Source organism: Pelmatolapia mariae, linkage group LG15 (assembly GCF_036321145.2).
Source record: "Pelmatolapia mariae isolate MD_Pm_ZW linkage group LG15, Pm_UMD_F_2, whole genome shotgun sequence".
In the NCBI taxonomy this organism is placed as follows: Eukaryota; Metazoa; Chordata; class Actinopteri; order Cichliformes; family Cichlidae; genus Pelmatolapia; species Pelmatolapia mariae.
In genome coordinates this window covers 40,103,631-40,126,689 of record NC_086240.1, presented here as the reverse complement: position 1 = coordinate 40,126,689, position 23,059 = coordinate 40,103,631, and the positions used below count along the sequence as shown (strand labels likewise).

General features: G+C 40.0%; 1 protein-coding gene across 4 annotated transcripts in view; it reads left to right on the top strand.

The window, feature by feature from the left end:
• Positions 1–23,059, top strand: part of ptprfa (protein tyrosine phosphatase receptor type Fa) — a 334,388-nt gene that overhangs the window by 118,807 nt on the left and 192,522 nt on the right. For all 4 annotated transcript variants that reach the window (XM_063496570.1, XM_063496569.1, XM_063496568.1 and 1 more), the window contains exons 4-5: positions 9,935–10,080; positions 16,901–17,042. In XM_063496570.1, the coding sequence (XP_063352640.1) occupies positions 9,935–10,080; positions 16,901–17,042 (288 nt within the window). The remainder of the gene's footprint in view (positions 1–9,934; positions 10,081–16,900; positions 17,043–23,059) is intronic.

Sequence of the window (23,059 nt, the reverse complement as noted above, 5' to 3'; positions counted from 1 at the left end):
TTGAGTAAAATGCACACAAAAGCTGCTCGAGCCAGAAAAAGAAACAACTGAAGGTTTGATACATAAACTGCAAAAACATTTTTTTTAATTAGAAGACGACTCATGGTGTGAATTCTTAATTCTTGTATAGCAAATGCAATTTGTTGTTTACATTTATTTAATAATATTTATTACTAATTTATTTAGTGTGGCTTTAAGTTGTAACCATTATCTATCCTCCATGCAAAATGACCCAGATTAGTTTGTAGCAGTCATCCTGGAAACAAATCAAGTAAAGCGATTATATGTATGCTGAGTTTGTGTGTGTTTTAAATACTCTGAGGAGTAACATACAACACATTGTCTTTGTAATGTCCACGTTTGATTTTACATTCGATCTTGGCAGCACACGAACACAACAAAGTCAGTGAACCGACTTCCCCACTTGAAAAATCCAACCATTTGAGGAGGGAGTGAATGCAGAGATGAGTAAAGGAGAGCTTTTTCATTATGCTAACATATCTTGTTGCTTCCCTCACCCTTTCTCTTCCTCGCATCTTATCTCCTTAAAGCACTGATATTGGAGAGGGGGAAAGTGATGCAAGAGACATAAGGCGGCAAAGACCTCTTCTATAAGCCACCTTGCTCCTCATCACCTCAAGGGGCTGCTAAGGGATTGAAAACCTGCGTGATGGCAGATTCCTCAGTAACAGGAGCATGTGAGGAAGCATACGTTTGCATAATGAAAAGCATCTACTGAGTGTGGTTTGCAGAGGCAGGTATGACACGAATATGGCAACCAAATTGAGTTGTTTCCTTAGGTGAGAATCAAGATACACCCTTGACAGGTTGCCAAACAGTTTCCGGGCTAATGCAGAAAATAAGACAGCCATTCACTCTCACATTCAACCAATTTGGTGTCATCCACTAATCAAACATATAGGTTTTAGATTGTGGGGCAAAAGTAGAGCATTCGTTTTTGAATTCAGTTTATTGTCCAGACAACTCTTGATATAAATGCCTCATGCATTGGTAAAGCAAGCTTCAGTGCTCATGTGCACCATGTGGGAGCTAGCATCGACCGAGCAACCAGGAGATTTAGAGGAATCAGATTTGTGTTGCAATATGCTCAAACATAAAAAGTCTAATACATGAGGAAAGTTGCATGGAGCACATTTCACAAAGCGTTCGCTGACCTTTTTTTTCCTGTGAAAAAGAGAAGCTCTTCTCCCTGTAGCATTTTTATACAGAATAATTCCCATAAAAAGCCTGTGTGGAGAGGCAGCTTGTGTCTCCTGTGGGCTGCTGCTTTACACTGCCTCCCTCTTGCAAAACAGCCTCTCCTCTGTGGCTCCAGCCATGCATGTCCTCTGTGAGATTGGCTTTATTCAAAGATCAGCCGCTAAATGAGCAGGGAGGAGTTGGCATTTAGCACATGCTAAACCTATTATAGTCAGGCTATATCTGTTTCTGTTTGGTGACTTTCAGCTTGCTCTAAGGGTGCTGGATTTTTTGTTGTTGTTGTGTTTTTCTTCTTTGCATGTGTCAGTAAATGTCAGTAAATTGTTTGTGTGTCAGCATATCTCCTGCCTCCTCCAGATGACATGAACTGACTATCTGAGCAACCTACCTGCCCACTAAATACATGCAAAATCCTCACTGCTGATGCAGAGGTGGCTCAAAATACAGCTCCTTTTAATGGCAACTTGATCCACGAACATTTTTTACAAGAAATTAGTCACGAGGCAGGTAACTGCTATGTTCTGTGACTGCACCTGTAACAAATGAAAACTCTCCCCTCAAATTAAGCTCCTTGTGTAATGATGCACCACTTTAAATGTTCCTTCCATGTTGGTAACAACAACGCAGCAAAAATTAAGGGTGTTGGCCTCCACATCTCATTTGCTCCATGAACATCACCCTTACCGTAGGTGTGTCTAATTTGATGCTGTAATTTTAAACCAAAAGCTTGAATGCACAGACATGACACTTGAGACGTACCCAGTGGCATGTTATTTATATGCAGTCCCATGATATGTAAAACCATCATGAGCTAAAACACGCCAGCAGACACCAGCTCACTTCTTCTTGAATCTATCTTCTTATAGCAGCATTGTGAAATATGAGATTGGGTAAAAGCAACACATTGATATAGCAAATCAAATTAAACATTGTAATACTAAGGCACAGCTTTAACTTTGAAGGTCTCTATTTTTTAATTAGCATCATATATTTTTAAAAGTTTTAACACGAGTCTTCAACAACTCACAGCTAACTCAGTTGCTCACAGCTTTGTCAAGAAGGATTTTTAATTTTACGAGTAAAACCTTCACCTGAATTCACTGCAGGGATAGCTCAGTAGGTAGAGTGGTGGCCCCATGATCGGAAGGTTGGGGGTTTGAATCCACTGAATGGCTACCCTGAGGTTCCCCTGAGCGAGGTACCGTCCCTCGCTCAGGGGAACCTGCTTAGTGGCTTCACTGCGTGAATGGGTCAAATGCAGAGAAAGTAATTTCCCCATGGGATCAATAAACTATACATTATTATTATTAACAGCTCACTGAGCTCAGCTACTGACTTTACAAACTGTCCTCTGGTGGCTTGTGCTCCAGTACAACACATCACCTGAAGAGGTGATGGAACTGACGATTACGACAATGGGAAATTGTAAATATTTTGGCACACTTCAAGACGGTGATACCATACAAGCGTAGTAGACACTAGATGCTTATCCTTTTCAGGGTTGCGGGGGGTGCTGGAGCCTATCCCAGCTGTCTTAGTGCGAGAGGCGGGGCACACCCTGGACAGGTTGCCCGTCTGTCGCAGGGCTAACACACAGACTGAGACAACCATTCGCACTCACATTCACACCTATGGGCAATTTAGTGTTTCCAACTAACCTATCCCCACTAAGTGCATGTCTTTGGACTGTGGGAGGAAGCACAGAAAGGCCCCGGCCTGATGGCGGAATTGAACTCAGGACCTTCTTGCTGTGAGGCAACAGTGCTAACCACCGCACTGCCCAATAATCTGTATCTTACTATTAATTCCCTACAGTAAAAATGACAATAGAAAAGCAAATCAGTTCATGATGAACAGATAACTGAATGCTTATGTATCACATACAGAGTATTTAACTGTATGTTTTCCTCTCTTTTCCCCCTCATCATAGATGCCTGTTAAAGATTATATGTCAAACAGGCATATTTCTAAGAAAATAAGGCCAAGAAACAGCTGCAAACACAGGTCAGAGAATAATGGGAGTTCAAGGCAACCAACAGCTGCCAGAGAAAAGAGGAGAGGGCACAAGCATGTTTTATATTTGGAGTGTTGGGCCTTGGGTCAATGATCAACAGCCATGGGAAATAAATAGCTTAATAATGGTATGATCCGCTCACTTCTTCCCCGCCCACCTCTGGCTCCTCTGATGAAACTCTTTGTGCAGACTTGATTCTTTCATTCTGCCAACACGTTTTTGCATAATGCACTGAAAGTATTTCCCTCCTGAACACTGACCATCATCAGGACCTTATATCAATCTGATGTACAATTTCTGTTACAAGAAATGTTCTTAAGGACAAACTGTTGGATCCAACTGTACAAGTGGGTTTTGAGTCACGTTGAACTTTAAAGAGCAAACTTATCAGCTGCTAAAAGTTGCTGTTAAAATGTCTCGCCTCGCCTGCAAAAGGCTCTTCGTGGCTCCCTGCTGGGGAAGAAAAAGGATTTAACCCCTGCTTGAAACATTCGCATTTCTCCTTACAGCCTGCCATTCTGAAAATGTTGCTGTCACGGTGCTGTGAAGTGTGATGAATACTGATTGATGGTACGGGCTCCTCGGCTGAGGCTGTTGCATGAGCGGACACGCAGAAGCAGCTCCGACTCGTAGCCTACCAGAAGAGCGGCGCAGCACATACATCACATTATAGAGTGTATTGTACATGTGAATTGAAGTTTCAAAATAAATCATAGAAATGTTGTGTGAAGACAATTTCATTTTGATTCATAAAGGTGCCTGTGCTGCCATCACACAGCTGCATCCAGAGAAGATATACGGCTTTTATTCCGTGCTTGATGTTTCTAATAAATTTATCAGCATTTGTGTGTCAGCACCAACACTGTATGAAACGCAACTACGTTTACTGCATTTTTTAAAGTGGAAACCTAGAAGGGGGTCTGGTCAAAGGAAAGGATTTAAACAAAAGACGGCAACCTTTATGAAAGCTGATGAAACACAGTTATGAACAAATGAGGCTTTTGCATCAGATTTTCAAAAGTCAGCATTTCTTATCTCAGAACTTAATTTGGATTCTTCTGTTAGTACACTCCATGCTGTGTATGCTATACACACTACTTTTACTTACATTTAAAAAGTGTATTTCTATTTATCAAATGTGTATTCCCTGACCAACTGGAGAGTAGTTGTAGATTGCTGTAGCCGCAGTCACTCAGGCCTACAGAGTTTTCAGTGATGCTCTTCAATCATAGCTTCCTAGGAAAAAAAATTGCATTCCTCAACCAGCTGCAAAAACCTTTGTGAATTTTGAAATGTGCTGTAACACCAAGGCACAGCTTTCACTTTGAAGGTGAATGGTCTCCATTTCCAATTAGCAACATTTTTCTTTTAACGTTTTAACACGAGTGGCTGCCTTCAACTACAGGCAATCACAGCAATCTCCCAGTGAGCAAAGCAGTTATAAGAATGACTGTGGTGCAACACTCTTCACGACTGATTTCAACCTGCTACACCCAAGGAACTCCAGAAATCGCTTGATAACCATTTGGAAAATACACTTTTTTTCTTTGTGACTGCCTTTTATATCATGTCCAATATGACAGGCAGTTATGTTCATATGGCCCCACGTGAGAAACGTCTGTATAACATAATTATTAGCACAGTGGTTGAATTTTGATAGGGTAGAATTGGAACACGGTAAGCTGTGCACTTTTTAGACATGATGATTGCAGGACTGAAATGATTGATATACTACATGCGTCTATCTTTTGTATTGGAGACAGATATCTGACAGATGCGGCTGTTAACATAACTAGCCAGCCTTGTCATTGGTATCTATGCCTGTGACATATCATTCTCCTGTCAGTTAGTGTTGTGTTTGTTGGGGAGAAAACAAACATACAGTACAGCACTTCAGAGTCACACTGCTAGCGATCGAAGATTTATGTAAATTTGACGAGCTGAACGCATTTTGTACTGTACGGGAGACACGGCATGAGATTGATTGACAATGGTCTATAGCCAATCAGGATGCAGAACACAATGCACTGTGAAAAAACACAAAAACAAAAAAAACATGCAAAATTGCACCAAAAAAATCAGGGAAACAGCGAGACAGCGAAAGGTCCATCCATCCACAGATGAAGCTAGTACACATCTGATTACGTAGGTACCTCTCAAACCATCACATGTAAAAAATCACCAGTTGCCTTAAATTTAGCAAAAGTTGAACCTACCCCCTTTGCATTACTAATGGTTAATTTGCCTCTCATGGCTGTAAATGACTGAATTAACTCTTCATTTTCTCTGGTGATGACATTGATGCCAATCTCTGTGGACAGCACTAAGGAAATACAGTGGTCATCACATTTTGCAGTGCAGACAGAAAAAAAGGTTAAAGGTCTGAAAGTACCTAATGTTTCTTTGTGTTTATAGCTGAATCAAAGGACTCACGTATTTGTGAGTTTGGGTGCTGTAGCACAAAATCTTAAAGTATATATATCACAGGGTTTTGTATGGAAAGGAGGCATGAACCACTAACCACACAAGTAGAAGTCAGGCAGACAGCAGCCTGCGAGAAGAATGATCTTTGATTTCTGCTGCTTTTCAAAGTTACATCAGAGAAACAAAGTGTTATTGGAGGAGACATGCTGACAGGGGGGAATCGGGAGCAGCGATGACACAGGGGAGGAAGCCAAGGAGAATGACAAGACTTTGATGCTTCATAACACCAACACTTCAAGTATCTTCCACCTGTCTCAGCCGTCTTTACACACTGACCCGGCAATAAAGAAGCCGCTTCTACCTCCAAAGGAAAACACCAACATTACGATTCATTCTGTGGGAACAAAGGTGAGGCCTCTGAGGTGAGGCGCTCCAACCAGGAATATTTAATCATTAGTCAAAGCTCTCCACATTCACAGCAGTCTGCCTCAGAAGGAGAGCCGGTCTTTGTTAGTGTTACCATGGAGCGCTAACAGGACTCGGTGTTCTTTTTAACAAGAATTCAACACATGAGCGGAGGCTCAGAGACTCGCCAGACCAATGCTAGAAATATTAATAACATCACACATGACTAGCTTGTTCCACCACATCAATTATCTTTTTTCAAGACGGTGCTTTGTGTTAAAATTAATTTAGATTCTGTGATATTATCTTAAGAGAAAAACAATTTATCATAAATGTTATCAGCATTTCCTAAAAGTTAATGTAGTAACACAATTGCACTAAATGCAATTAGTTTAACAAGATGATTAAATGAATAAATTGCCTGGAAACCTTTAGAGTTTTTCTTTAATCGGACGGTGATTAGTCAAGCTGAGCAATGCAGAAATTGGGTGTTGTAAGCAGCAGGTGGACTGTGTATTCTTCCACTGCATTAGCCTGGACAGCAAGGTAAACCTGCTCGCCTTGATGGTGTGATGGAGGTGTGCTGGTCACAGTCAAGTGCCTGTCACCTGCAGGCTTCTTCAGCTCACGGTGGCTTGACTGGTTTGTCACTTGTAGTTTTTTTAATGTGATGCAGAAGCAGCAGGACATGCTGGATTTGCGTCAGCAGTAACTTAACACAGCAGTAAGAGAACAGCAAGCTGTCACATTGCCAAAACAAGTTTCACACCAAATTAGAGGAAAACTTCTACATGAAAAACTGGAAATATGGACACCAGGCTTTTTCTACAAATCACTGCACTGACACTGGTGCGTGAATACTGCATGTAGTTCAAAAAGACATTCTGTCCCTGGGTTGATGCATATATACGCTGAAGCATCAACTGAGTCAGGATCACTTTAATCAAAAGTAAATGGTTATGTCCATCTGGAGTAACTTATACTTTGGTTCTTCCCCTTCTTGCTTGTGCATATATGTACATAAGACTGAGGCAGGGAAGGCAGCAGCAATACCTCTGTTCAGCACAGAGCACACAGTAAACAGATATAAGTCATATATGGAGTAAAAAGGAGGAACTGGGTTGGAGTTGGGTTGCAAAGTGGCTTGCAGACACAGAGGAACTATGGGCAGGCTAAAGCAGTTTAAATAGCAAGCCATATATAAGATTAACCAATTTGATTTGTAGCTAAGCCCATCAGCCGGTGTGGGATGGCATTGAAATGCTTGGCTTGAGCTCGACTTCTTGGCCTGCATGAACTAACGCATGCATTGGTTTCATATTTGTAGCTCTGTTCTGCGACTCTGTTCTGGCACCAAGATTTTCTTTTAGCATCTCGGTTGTAGACTGAGCTTAAATGTGTTAGGACCACACACACAGATGCAAACACACAGTTTGGCTGCTCTCATGTAATCATCACTCAGTTTCTGTTGTCATACAACAAATGACAAATATGCGCAAACAGTGATTTGATTGTGTCTCATAAATGTTGATTTTACATCACAGCCAGACAAACCATACACACTGCTGTGACAGAGCCCTGGTTAAATAATCATTTAAAAATAATCTGTAGTGGTACCAGAGAGCAGCCCCAGCGCAGACATATAACATTGTTGTAATGGTTTTAGTTTACACAGTGAATGATTGCTCCTTCTCAAAGACAGACTAATCCACACATACACTCTGTTTAAGATGTCACTCATTCCTGAACATGTTCTTCAAAGCTCCTGGAAATGTTAGGATCTCTGTATTTTGTCTGTTTCTGATGTAGCTTTATTGTTTTACTTCAAACCCTAAACCTTGAAGATAAAACAAACCCCTACAAATGTAATCAAAACTCCGGCTTTACTTCATGAGTTATAACTAGCTCAGCTGTCCAAAACACATCAAATGACTGTTTATAACTCGGATTTGTTCAGTAAACATTTGTAACTATGGAGGGATATTTCTTTAGTCATAATACCATCAGATATGTCACAATTACCAAGAAATGCATCCGGTCTCTGATTGAGGAATAATTTTGAAAAAGGTAAAACCCATGAGAAAAATAAAACCAAATAAAACCATGAAAATCCCAAAGTAGAAGCAGTATTAGGATATCTTGTGTGATGATAGTAATTAAGCAGTGACGTTCGTGTCAGTTTATCATATCTTTAGAACTTTAAGTTTAAGACTATTTGGAACACGTCGTCTCGATGTTCTCAGAAAGTATCACAAACTCATTCACATATCCTTCAGGACACAGGGTTGAGTTCACGAGTGGTGTTATGGGGATTTTCAGCCTTGGTCAGGTGTGTAGTTCAGACTGCTCTTTTAATACAGATCTGGCAGGATCATAAATATTTTTAACATTTTTAACAATTCTGAATAAATATTTCTGACAATGTAATGATGAGGAACTTGATTACTGCCTTTGTCCCTCATGTTTATCCTGCTGAGGGCTGTGGTGATGGCATAAGATAAGATATCTCTTTATTGTCATTGCACAGTCATACGTAGTACAATAGTGCAATTAAACTGGAAAACTGTCCGACGTCGGCACTGCATACGACATGACACAGTAACTTAAATTAAGTATAAAAAGAAGAATAAGTGTATGTGTATTGCACATTATTATTATTGCACATTATTATAATTATTGCACCTTGTTGCAAATATAAATATTATTATTGTTATTGTTGTTACCCCTCCAAAGGTCCAGGCAGGTAGCCAATCAGGTCAGCTGTTTGCATTGATTAGGGCTGTTGCCCTGTTGTAAAAGCTGTCCTTGAGTCTGTTTGTCCAGGACCTCAGCAGCGTGAACCTCCTGCCAGCCGGCAGCAGCTTAAACACCCGGTGTTCTGGGTGTATGCAGTCCCGTAGGATGCTGCGTGCCCTCTTGAGACAGCGAGTGCTGTACAGGTCCTTCAGGGAGGGGAGAGGATGTCCAATGATTTTTTTTGTCCATATTAATGACCCTCTGAAGTGCTAAATGTTAAATGCTCTGAATCAATTTGAAGCAACATGTTAACAGATACGATAGAAAGTCTGTGGCATTTGGTAATTTGTGTGTTTTTAATTGTAAATCTTCAGACTACTTTAAATCTCAGTTTTATTTACTGTGCAGTTTTACACTCTAATATCCTTTGAAGTTCTATATCTATATTCACTCTGTGGTTCTTGGACAGCGCTATGTACAATTGTCTTGCTTTGCTTACATTGGTAAGCCTTCTTCTCCAGATTTTATACATATATATATATATATATACATGCATATATATAGCTACATTTCTCATTGTATTTTTATGAAGTTGCTAGTCGAGAACCAGGTCCAGTGCTCATTTAAACATTGCATCATAACTCCACTAGTGGTCCAAACCACCTCTGTGTATGGTTAACATATGAGACCATGACATGAATTTTAAAAATGATCTTCTGAGCTGCACTATTATCCATGCACAACACTTGTTTCAGCCTTTCATGTTGGTGATGTACAGTATTATGGTCACAGGGCTGGTTTATGATTCATGTTTATTCATGCATTCAAAGCAGATTTTTCAAGGTTTCCATCTGTCCGTTCACATCTGCCTGCTCTCTGCCACTATTAATAAGACTGACGGATGTTGCTTATTTTCAGGGAAAGGATGGTGCCGGGCTGTTTTTACGGCTAGGTGTGGCTACAGGCATGAAACAGCTTTTGAAAGAGCATATTGTTATTGCAGGACTTAAAGCAAGTACAGAGATGTAAAATCCCTGTGACTTGCCTGCAGCTGTTTCTCTGTCAGGGCTCTTCATCTGATTCTGGTTTTCCTCTCTTCCTGCCCTCATCTCCGTTTCTTTCCCTTTCCCTTAGGCACGCCCAGCTTCATCAAGTCCCCCGAGGATCAAACGGGGATTTCGGGAGGAGTGGCGTCGTTCGTATGCCAGGCGGTCGGTGAGCCCAAGCCTCGCATTACCTGGATGAAAAAGGGGAAGAAAGTCAGCTCCCAGCGCTTTGAGGTACGACGCGTGAGCTGGCCTCAAAGCTCCCTGTCTGAAGTGTTTGAATGTGCAACACCTCCTTGTCTCACACCTTCACTGCTCATTACCTGTCTGCATTTGTGTGATACAGAGCAGCAGGTCACACGCTGTCATTTTATAGAACATATGCAACATAACCCTCAAGAAGATGTGTGTGCATTTAGCAGGAGAGAGGCCAAACTGCAGACTGGTGGTGTATTTATTCATTACTACCATGCACAAAAAATCAGACACAGCAGCTTTCTCCATTTAGTGCCTGTTTGAAAACCACTTAATGCAAATTATGTTAGTTGTGTTATTCTAATGAAAACACTTGAGGCTCAGAATTAGAGGAGGAGGTGCAGATTTTGATGTCTGTGGGTTCAGTGGTGGAAGGGAGCAGAACTCTAATAACCTGCTATGGCCAGCACATCAGGTTTATTTAGTGTGTGTGATTTCGCTCAAAAGCATCTCTCACATCTCTCAAATGTCTATGTTATGAGTGAAGCTTTTAAAATTTGACATCGTGAGTTAAATTTGAATTGAGTGCATTTCATTTTGTTCAGCAGAACAGCAAACAATTAAAGCTCAAATATCAAAGTTTTATTTTTCACTTTGAAATGTAGGAAAGAGGTTGTAGACTTTGTGAAGACTGTGTGTGTGCTGGAAAATGATCTGAAACCAGACAGAAAAACTGTGGAACTAATGATTTCTTTTTTACATTTTTGACTGGAGTTCTTCTCATTAAAACATCTGAAAAAAAGAGGAAAAAATGTCCATCACATTCAGAGGGCCCGTTTTTATTCAAAGCTTAGAGATATCTAAAGCCAAATGGAGACAGCACATTGGCTCAGTAATAAGCATTGTGGTTTCTTAGTGAGAGGGTCCTGGGTTTAAACCACAGACTGTATATGAAACGTGGACGTTTAAAGCTTCGCAAATCAGTGGGTGAAGTTATAGTGGCAGTGTCCATCTTTAATATACAGTCTATGGCTCAAGCATGGTACGAGCTTTTATGTGTCGAGGTTACGTGTTTACTCCAGTGTCTCCAGCCGACTGAAACAAGGTACTGTTTATATCTGCATTATACTTGGAAGCTAGTTTTCAGGCATTAGAGCTTAGGCCGGGTCAAATGCAGGAAATAAATGTCCCTGTGGACGGCAATACACATATTCTTCCTTCTTATTACAGTTATTACTGAATGACTTCTTCACATTTTTAGACTTTCTGAATGCACTCTCTTGCCCTTGAGTTGACCACTGACTCATAGGAGCCCAGAAAAAACACTGACGTACCAACAAAGTTCATATCTGCTGATCTCAACTGGATCATTTGTGTTTCTTTTATTCGTAAAAGGAAAAAAGGGTATTTTCACCTCTCTGTGAACAAACACTACATTTTAATGACAAGTTGAGATGCCTTTTGATTAGATATTAAATGTATTTTATTTATTTGCATAATTCTGAAAAATTCAGTGAACAGAACCCTGATTATCTCGTCTATCAGCATTAGTATTAAAAACAATAATTAAAAAATACATGCATGGTGACATTTTGAATCAGCGTAATTTAGATACATGTGCAAGCTACAAAACGCTGGCAGAAGATAAAATATGCAGAGTTAAAAAATCTCTCTGTAGTTTTTTTATGTAACTTTAGGTTGTGTGACCTTTAAATACGTATTGTAATCATGTACTTTTTTTTTAAAGTACATGATTACAAGTCATTTCTAGTAAAGGCTCGGTGTCAGGATAGGAGCAAGGACCTATGGGTTTAATGGGTGGAGTTGAGCTTAAATTCCTTAACATTTTTTGCAGTGTGTTTGAGGATAGACGGGGGTCTGGAAGGGCTTTGCCTATGCGATGTCTGTGCTCTGTCTGCAGCAATAATTAGTTGTGCAGTTAAAGCAACATTTACATCAATGGCAGGACAATGCAGCCAACCCGTGCAGCTGAAAAGTGTGTGCTGTGTGGTAGCAACAAAAACCACAATTCTTCTAAATAGCCACTTGAGGCTGGCTTCAAATGCGCATCAATCTGCACAGACTCCCTTGTTAAAGTATGTTTACAGCCTGCTACAAAAACAGGGAATGATTCTTTCACAACATAAGTGAAGAAAGAAAACTGTCATTCCAATCAAATAATAAGCAAAGTGCATCTTTGTATCCTCAGAGGTGGAATTAGCACTAGCACTGCTATAACTTTTGATCTTTTGAAAATTTGACCTGACTTGAATGAAGATGGAAAACTAACTACCAGTAACAGTTGGAGTGAAGTTGGCCTGTTTTACATAAATTGATCTGGTACCTTGTATTCAAGCCTGACTATGTGCTACATATAAACAGCACTAATAAAATGTTGTAGAGGCCTAGAATGACACCTGAATAGTTTTTCATGTTTATTAAAAAAAACAAAAAACACGAGCTTCATCCAATAGAGTAGACGGGTTGGTGGGGATAGAGGAATGTTATGTCTTCATTTACAAGCGATTTGAGTTACAGTGGGCGGCACTGGAATGATTTGCCTAGCTAATGACCGAGACTGACTTATAGCACTGAACTAATAATATGACTGATTATTTGTGTGATCAAACCTATAAGTCAAGTCAGTCAGACGGGACTGCTGCATACAATGTAATGCTATGTTTTTTTCTATTGATTCACAGATTTGTACGTTTGTGATTGATGTGCTTTGTGACAAAATTAAATGAAGTGAACTTTGAAGGATATTTTTTCATCTACTGCAAAATGGCTTCTATACAACGTACAGAAGCACTGAGCAGAAAGTCGACATTTTATTCATGCAGCTGCATTAACACACACAGCAAAAGCTTAATAAATAGGACTGTACAAACCTTCCTGCAGGACTCTGGAGCAGCAGGAAGGCTCATTAGCTGCCAGCCAACCCAAATGACTTCAGCTGAAGTGACTCAACATGAGTCCTGCGTAGACGGAGACACTTGGTTCATGTCGTTGTGAGTAATAGGAATTATCTTCCACCTGTCTGCTCAGCATTATTTAAACTGATGGCGACCCTGTGTGTGGTGTGGATGCACCACCTCCCAGTACAGAAAGACAGTCCAGTACTCCCTCTGTACTTTCACTTACGTCGTCTGTTATTCCATTTTATTTGATTTCTGCAATTAAAAAGCTTTAATCTTGGTCTATAAATAGCCACAGCCCAACTATTGCAATCCTCATGAAATACAGAAAATATCTTTTCACACAGGGGTCATATTTACTCACCTACCTGTTCAATGTTTTGTTTTTCATTAGATGCTCCAAATTTGTTCAGATTTTGCTCTTCACATAGTCACAGCACATATATTAATGATATGCTATATATCTATATTTTACAACTTACCTGAATTGTATATTTATTCACTATAGTTTTAGAAATTAAGCATGCAGACCGGTGAGTGTCTTTCACTTCAGAATTATAGTAGCTCAGCATCTGGATATGTTAGCTGTAAATTTCTGCCTTTGGAAGACACAATATATGTGCACGGTGGGAGAGTCCTGAGCTATCAGCTAGCTATTGTACTACATAACACGTCACAGCACTTATATTTCCACAACCAGAGGATGATTCTCTTGAAAAAGGCAACAGCAGCACATACAAAGGTTAAAGATCTAGTTCAGTGACTTCAATAGCAGAGGCAATGCATAGCATGTCCTTAACCCCAGTGTCCAGACTGATGAGTTATTAAAGATAAACAATCATTCCTGGACATCTTCGAGTGTTTGTAGGCAGCTTAAAGTAAACAGTAAAGGAATGCAGGTGTTGACATTTCAACCAGGGCTTGGTTTTGGTTTTAACATGCAGAAAATTTGCTTTTGTTAATGTCGAGGTTTGTAGAGTATCTGAGTTTGTTTCAGCTAACAACAGAATTTACATGAGAGCATGTAGGTGTGCAGCGTTACATATGAATGGCTTAACTGTTCAGATAGTAGTGTGATGAAAATGGTAACAGCTGAGAAGTAATAGAGCGTCTAATCTGGTTTTCAGTACAAGGTTAGGTGAGTAAATCCGTCAGTATTCCTGTAATAAACAGAAAGGTTCACTAAGTGATGGGTGATTCAGAGTTTATAACGTGACTCTCCTTTTGGAAAAATAACAAACAAACCAACATTGTCCGTTGTTTTAGAAGAGCCTCAACAATGGACCGTGTTTTGTTTGTTTCTTGAAGCTTTTAGAAAAGCTTCATGATCTCTGCTGCTGCTTGAAGTTGCTCAGCTCCCTGGTCTGTTTTTTAATTGGAAATCTATAAGGTTGTCTTTCCTGCAGTTTGTGTATCAAACTGCACTTTCTGTACGCAGGAGCTCTGATGTTATTCGTTTGAAATAATTCCACGTCTGTACAATGGATATATAACTGGCTCATACCACGCTGAATAATGGGAATGATTCTCCTTTGGGCTAAGTGTTGCTCAAACTGATGGCTTCCCTGTGTGCTCGCTGGATCGACCTCCTACTGAGGCAGGAAGAAAGTGCAGCTCCACACTCCCTTCATTAGGGCAGGAATTTGATTTCTGCCAGTCGACTGCTTGGGTTGCACACATTTCAGAGGGGAGGAAGTGTCGTGACCCTGACTCTTAACCACAGCCCCCTCGAACATTTCTAAAGCCCTTGCATACCTGATATCCAGTCAAGTCTGTTATCACATTTGTCCTTCAGCTCATTCCAAGCATTCTTTCTTTTCCTCTTTGAGCTGCTGCATTCTTCAGTTGTTTGATTTTTTTTTTTTATTTCCACCTTATTGTCCAAATGATTTCCCTCATTTCCCTCTCTTGTGCTGCTTCCATCAGGAGCTTTGGGGACACTCCTGCCGGGCAAATTGCTGATCTGGTGCTCTGGTTGTAAAGAAAACAATCAGAATGAAATCTGGCAGCTACCACTTTAGTTAATCCAAATCTTCCCTAAAATTAGACGCGCTCCACCTTCGACTGTAGTGACACTGAAACCTCGGAATGGCCGATGCTAATGGGATGCAGAGGGAACGTCCCCATCCCAGAGCTTAAGGATTGTTCAGTCATTTCAAAGTAGAAACAAGATGGCAACCGAGCTTACAACAAGTGGCAAGAGACATTATTCTGTGCTCTGTGCTAATTGTTATTTCATCATTGACAGATTCAAATTTTAATTTTATGTTTAAAATATTGAAATATTAATATAGTATGCATATTCTAAATAAATCAGCATTATTTATCCAATGAAAATAATCTGCAACATTAAAATAATACACATGTTAATTAATCAGTGATCCAGATCCAATAATATCATCATGTCATGATTTTACATGTTGAATACTTTTACTTTTATTCACACAAGATGATTAAAATCTTGAAAACATACCTGAGTCAGTAATGATCAATGCATGCTCACAGAATGTTATTCATATTTTAATATTCATTTTAGTTATAGGAGTATTATTCAGTCCATGACATGTAAAAGCCTAAGAAAGGTCAAACCTTACTGTGCTTGTTGTAGTGACCCATACTGTCCGTGTCGGTGTTGTTCCCACATCATCATAGTAAATGTTGTTCCAGTTTCAACATTGCAAGTGACCAATCACATTGTTGTGACGTCATACTTTTGCGACTTCGGAAAAAAACGCCTTAAAAAAAATCTACTTAACTTGCGAGAAACCACCTCTGTGCTCCGATCCAGCAGTTTGAATTCTTTGCATTTCAGGATACTGTTCTTTAATAAACGGTAAGCATTATACATATTGTCCTTGCAACATTGGAATTCATAAATGAATGATTCGCTTGGCTTGCAAAAGTATGACGTCACAACAATGTGATTGGTCACTTGCAATGTTGCACCTGGAACAACATTTACTATGATGATGTGGGAACAACACCGACACGACGATATCAGATCATCCGACTTTATTTTCATGTAATTTCACTCCCACACGAGCACCTGTAACCATTAACTGTCATTAACTTCAAGAAACTTTTAAAAAGTGTTTACGTGAAGATATGATGAGACAGTCTTTCTTTTTCTTCTATTAAAATAAGAAAATGATAAAAATAAAATCTGTTTGAATATGTATTTTCCAAAGCTGCAATTTAAGTCGGTTCATTGTTTTGTTTTGTTTTTTTTAAATAAAGTTGTCTTCTCCAGGAAAACAACAACAGAAACCTCTTTGGACAAAACAGGGAGAATGGTTTCAAAGTATGGAAACATTATAAATGATGAAAAAGGAAAATTCAACTTGAAACACTGAACAAACTGATTAGTAATAATCACACAATGGGATGTAACCCGTTTGAATGTCACATGCAGTATTTGGAGGTTCATTATTATATACTAGCATTGTAATGGATGGAGCTGCGTCCTCCAAAGGTCTACATAGAGACATGAATCCAGCCCACCTTCATCCGAGCACAGTGGTGTTAGTGTTGTGGGTTAAAATGACTGCTTTTGCAGAAGTGGTTCCTACAGTTGTGTGAGTGTAAAATGTTTGGCATTTTAAAACAAGGAGAAACTTCTCCTTATAATCAACTACCACTCTTATGTTGCACACGTCTTAAAAGCATCCTGACAGACTGATAATGTAACAAATCATCTGGAATCTCAATAACTTAAACTGTTTTGTCAGTTTAAGTTATTTATGATAAAGACTGTTGATTTTAGTGTACCAAACTCATAATTCTCTGCATATGTAAGGATTGAACAGTTATTTCAGACTAGCGAGGAGCTAAAGGCTTTCTATAAATTCATCTGAAGGGATACTTCCAAAGCTGTCTTGCATTCCTAAAAGCTTTAAGTTAGTTAAAGGCATTGTGTCACACCCGCTCTTTGTCCGATTCAGGTGATTGAGTTTGACGACGGCTCAGGCTCAGTCCTGCGTATCCAGCCGCTGAGGACCCACCGCGATGAGGCCATCTATGAATGCACCGCCACCAACAGCGTGGGAGAGATCAACACCAGCGCCAAGCTCACTGTCTTAGAGGGTAAGACCTGACTGTCTGTCCACATCTCACTACCACTCTGACAGCTGTGACCCTGTGTGGCTCTGACATCACAGCTTGTCTTTGTGCATGCAGTCAACACGGCGATCTCTCCTCTTCACTTCCTCTTTGTGTTCAGTTTTAACCATGTAGTTGGTCTTTAGTGCTGAACTGTGTTACAGCAAAGACAATAAAGCTGTAAATGACTGCAGGTTAATGGCATCTGTAACAATGAACGCTGGTACGCTCCAACAATGGTTGGTCCAGCAGCGGTTGCGTGTTAGGGCATGTGAGTCTTCTCTTGGTCTTTATTGAATTTCTAAAGAATGTCTTGACTTTCTCCCACACAGACTTGGAAAAGAGGTGATGAAGTGTGGAAAAGATCATATTAGATTTTCTTCCACTGAACAAACTCAGCAAAGAGAGAGACAAGACCAGAGTCAACACTACTGTGTCCTGTGCTACAAGAAGCTAAAGGGCCTGTAGTCTGATCTGTTTGTTTCTGGTTTTCCTTTCTATGTGACATTCTGCGTCCAACGTAGAAATTTAGTTACCCCAACATAGTTTGGATGGCCTTGAAAGCTCTTCCTCTGGAGGTAATTGTTTCTGATGGTCCACAAACAGGAGCAGTTTCTGCTGTCACGACAACAGTGAGCAGAGACATTAGATAATAAGGTTCTGGTTTGGTAGCATTAATATGTTTGTTCATCTTTATTTTGTGTTTGGCATTTATAACAAGTGGTGGAATTTACATTTGGAAAGAGTCTCAGAGTTTCCACTGACCCTCATATGGAGGAGTTCTCCAAACTCAATGACAAATTGCAGTGTTTCACATTTCCTTTAATTGTCTTTAATATAGTGACATATCAATGACTCACTGGTTACTAATTTTGCTTTGATTTTGTTGGCATTCCACATTAGTAGTAGTTCACATAGGAGTCTGCTGAAGCACTGTCTGTTATTTATCTATTTTTCTGTTTGTGTCTTATTCTGAGTTCAATCAGTCATTTGAAATGTTTGTTTTGTCTGTAATTGCATTGCAGCTAAACCCATCGTTGCTCCAGTGGCTGTGCTATAGCAGATTTTCAGCTAAGCTCCCTATTTCATGGAACAAAATGTCAGTCTGTGGTTTGGCTGTTGGATTTGTAAGTCCCAAACAAGGCCCAGTATCTCTGTGTGATCGTGTTTATTGAGCGGGAATGTGTTGAAAGTGATTTTGGCTGGGAACCTCCTGTAGGTGTGTCTCTAGACAGCTCTGTTCTTTGCCAGCGGCAAGATGGAGCCCAAACACATTTATTTAATCGACACTCTAATTGATAGACAAACAACCACGCACAAAAAAGGGCTGTCTCTCTGGCAGCCTTTTCCAAATCACTCAGGAACCCATTATACTTATTCTGCTATGTAGATATTGTCAGCAGTAAACACAGCCTGAGGCTCTGGAGCCTGTTGCAGCAAACAAACAGGACTTTTCTCTCTAAAACCACTCAGGGTCTTGTTAAAGAAGAGTGATGGGCCTGGCTGATAATCACTGTTAGCAGACTGATGTTTAATAGGTTTTATTTTCAAATCATGTACATGTATGTCCAACCATATTATCAGAGTGGAGATGCCAGTAGATGTTGAAAAATGTAACTATTTTCTAAAAAAATGCTACATGTAAAGGACCCCAATCGCAGAAAAGAAACACCAGTGAAGTTGCTAAATCTGAAATATATCCATAACAGAAACATGTATTGATTATACTGTGTTGTGCTTCCATCTTCTCATATTTTACAGGCATGATGGAGCCGTTGAACCGAACCATATATTTTGCAGAATTGTCACATGCATAGTAATAAACCATGAGTTAGCTATACAGTGGCAAAGATGATAACTGTAATATAATTTATTCAGTCGCAGTCAGGCCATGAAGATTATATCTGACATAACAAACACTGTAACGCTGTCTCCTGCTGAGTTTGTAAATGGTGTTTTTTTAGGTAAACACATTGCTGCTGGCTGACTGTTCTTGTAGGGGGAGAATTATTATTTTTGGATGATTTTTGTTGCTTTACTTTGCAGTGTAGCGGTTTGCCACTCAGTTAACCTGTAAAGGGCATTTGTTGCCATGGTCGGCACATTGCATCCATTTCTATTAAAGTGTGGGACTTTGGGATTGGTTACTGCTCACCTGCTCAGAAATTTAATAAAATGATTTGTATTTTTAGTAATATTTTTTTCTGAACTTTTGATGGGGTGACCAATAAGGTTGAGCAGTTGTCATTTGTCATCTGTGAGTCTTTTGCATTGGCTTCCATCATACATTATTTTTTGCATGACTTCATTTAGACGTCTGCTTTCTGTCATTTCAGAAATAATAATCTTGGTAAACACAATGCCTTTAACCCACTCAGCCGATGGGGTGTTGTCGTCCCACTGTCAGCGAGGCTAGATCAACGTGACGTGGGAATTTCACATTCATATTATGGGTTCTTCTACTTAAAATCTAGGACGGGGTTGAATTTCAGTGAGCTTGGCCTCAAGGTCAAAGTCAGAGATCAGGTTTTCTGAAAATTTTGTGAATGTGACAACTCGGGAAGGCAGGTACTTAAGATCCTGAAATTGATACAAGGTCAGAGGTCAGGCGTCAAGTTTTCTGAAGATCTTGCTTATGTGATAACTTATGAACAAGGTGATGTGAATTTTCATCTTGACACCACAGGTGTGTCTACTACAAATCTTGAATGAGTTTGAATCTCAGTGACCACGGCCTCGAAGTGCGGGCTCAGAAGTCAGGTTTCCTAAGATCTTGTAAAGGAAGTGTCCCAGGACATGAAATTTATACCATAGCTGAACTAGGTGTGAAAGTCTCCATTTCCCAGAAATAAAATAACAAGCAGGAAGGTTGACCAGCTTTTACTAGTTTGTGTATCTGGTCATTTATTAACTTATCCTCTACGATAAGTGTCCACTGCAGAGGACATAAATGAACAGGCTGGGTCTCAGGAGGATACGGTAACAGCTGTTTATTCATTTAGATGCTGTGGTGTGTCTTACATCACTTGGAGCCACACACACATTGCTGATTGTTGGACTAACAGTGGCTGGTTGGAAAATCTAAATGTACTGCGCAGCCATATTGTGAGTGTCAGCAAAAAAAAATGTTTTTGTTTGCTTTCTCAAATGCTTCCTGTTGAAGTGTTATGTAGGTTTGTGGTTTTACTTATTTATTGCTATACAGTAATTGTTTTCCATTTACAGTCTCTTTGTTTATTGTGTTTTAAAAAGTGGTCTGTCAATATTGAATTATTATTATGATTAGGAAAAAACTCACCCCATGGGCAGTTTTCCCAGGCATGCTGGCCTTTTTCAAATTCCTTATTCTGTATTCTCAAACAAAAATTAGTTGTGGAGCCAAAACTTGTCAGGGTGATGGTAAATATGAAAATCAAAACAGCAGGGATTTATAAAAACTAACAAACAAACAAACAAACACCGGAACAACTGCAGGTGTGCAGGGTTGCGTTATTTCAGGATCTAGTTAGCCCTACTGCAGAGGAGCCCACGTAAAGGGACTTTTTTAAAAGCGGCAGATCATTTCAAATGTCAGCTCAACAAACATCAGCAAACACACAAACTGTGTGTTGCTAGCTAAAGGTCCAGCTGCTGTAGTTCACAGCGAGAGAAAAGAAAGAGAGCTAACTTCACTCTGAGATGGAGAAAGATAAGAAAGACAGGAGAGGGAGAAGAGAGGTTATATTTAAAGGTAAAGACTGCTCAGTGGTGTTTGATGAACTGGAAATGTAGAGCTTGCATGTAAGTCCTCATGTTTTAAAATCAGATATTGGTTCTGTGCATATCACAGTGTGTGCAAATCAAACTGAGGTAGACTAATTGTGTTATTTAAGGGTTGCATTAAACTCCTCTGCAGTTTAGTGCAGGATAAACAGGTTAGTTTGCTGCATTGTGATGGAAAAAGTAAAGACCAGTCTGTGACTGGTGCACAGTGGCCGTGGTTTCATGGTCACATTTAGCTTACATCAAGAGTAGGAGAGATTCATATGATTTTTGCTGATGATGCTGAGATTCATTGACTGAATTTTACCTTCATACCAACTTTAAAGTGTCTAATGTAAAGGCAGCATACACAGTATACTGAAACATGGAAATGAAACATCTGCTCACATCTGGTTGAATTCAGGTGTGTACATCCACAGAGAGCAGCAGGTCAGCTGATCACAGCTGGCACACTAAGAAAATCTACTGGAGCTCTCAATAGAAATTATTGTGCGTTGTGATTCTTTTCCACTACGACCAATTTTAGGGTCCCCCCAGCTGCTGAACCCCACTTTAACCCTTGACTGGACAAATATTCTTGTTTAGAGGCAAAGTCAAGCTGTACAACGTAGACAACAGAACATAGAAATGCATGTTTTATTTTTCCTTCTTGTTCTTATAATTAGAAAAAAAGTTAGACTAAAGTTTGTTCCCATCTACTAATATTATTTTATCCTTGTGTTAATACAGCACACGGTTCCTCCAAAGAGCTCCTTTTACTTTCTTAGTTTCAGTACATTTCAGAGCTGGTACTTTTCTACTTTTACTTGAGTAAACAAGTTGAAACAGTACTTCAACTTTTTACTCGAGTATTTTTCAACAGTAGTATTTGTACTTCTACTCAAGTACAGAATGACTGTACTATTGCCAACTCTGCCTCTTAGTGAGCACCTGCACAGCCAGTATTCTCACACAAACCCAGAGTGAACATATTCCAACCTCAGCAAAGCAGGAAGAGCCTGATCTTGATTCATGCACCGCTGCCAAAAGACACCTTGTGTAACTAAGTGGTTTTGACAAAAGTGCATTATTGTTTAGATCAGGGGTCTCAAACTCGCGGCCCGCGGGCCATTTGCGGCCCACGTCACCTCTACTTGCGGCCCGAATATTGATGTGAAGAAATATTTTTAAAAACTTATTATACGAAAAATGATTTAATACGACGGCAGAGTGTTACAAGCATGGCCCTTTAAGACTGTAGCCTCATGGGCGGTGTAGTCCGTGCTGCAGGGAGAACGTGTGGGACCGCCCCTCCCGCTGTGTGTGAGTGAGTGTGAGGGAGGGAGAAAAAGTAAAGTCGAAAAGTCCGAGCTGTCACGGAGCAGAAACGGGAGCTGGAAGCATGTAAATATAATAATAACCACTGCAGCCAAGAAGAGTGCCTGACGAGCCCAGTAAGCTATTAAGACTTGACTGTACACCGTGTTTTCCTCCGAAACAATAAAGTTCTGCTGGAGCAGCCTTTCAACGCCTCTCTCTGTCTCTCGCTAGCAAAGTTGACATAGACAGTAAAGCTAGTTCCCGGCTACGAGCCCGACACGAACCCGACGTATTAGCCAGAGGTCTCCTTACCACGGTTCAGAGCCGCGGTAACAAGAGAGTGCAAACATGTTGAGGGCTGTGTTAGTTCAGTGAGAGATTTATTTGGAAAGAAAACTATTTTCACTTGCAGTCGAAAACTAAAGTGTACGCTTATGTCTGCATTTTTATTTTGTTAAATACAAACAAAATTGTAGCAAAAGTGCTGCCACGTGTCTGGCCAGAAAGAGCTGTTTATTTGGTAGTTCAATGAAACTACTCTACTATACTGTACTATACTGCTGAGTGACTGTCTTCTGCACGTCAAATACATTTCATTGCAATGCTGAAAGGCTTCAGATAGTAAAAAAATGCGTTCATGTTTGCAATTTTGTCTTGTTACACAATATTTGGAATTAAATAAAACAAACAAAACACTACATTTTAGGAAATATTAGTGGGTGTTTTCGTGCATGTTTTTTTGTACTACTTGGACACTAAAGTGGCCCTCCAATGAGATGACGGTGCCAGAAGTGGCCCGCGGCTCATTTGAGTTTGAGACCCCTGGTTTAGATGGATTGGATACATAATTGGTTCGTACTAACATCTTCTGCAAAAACTCTGGATTTGGTAAATATCATCAACTGAAAACCCCAAACCCGCTGAAGGGTCACGTTGGCAGT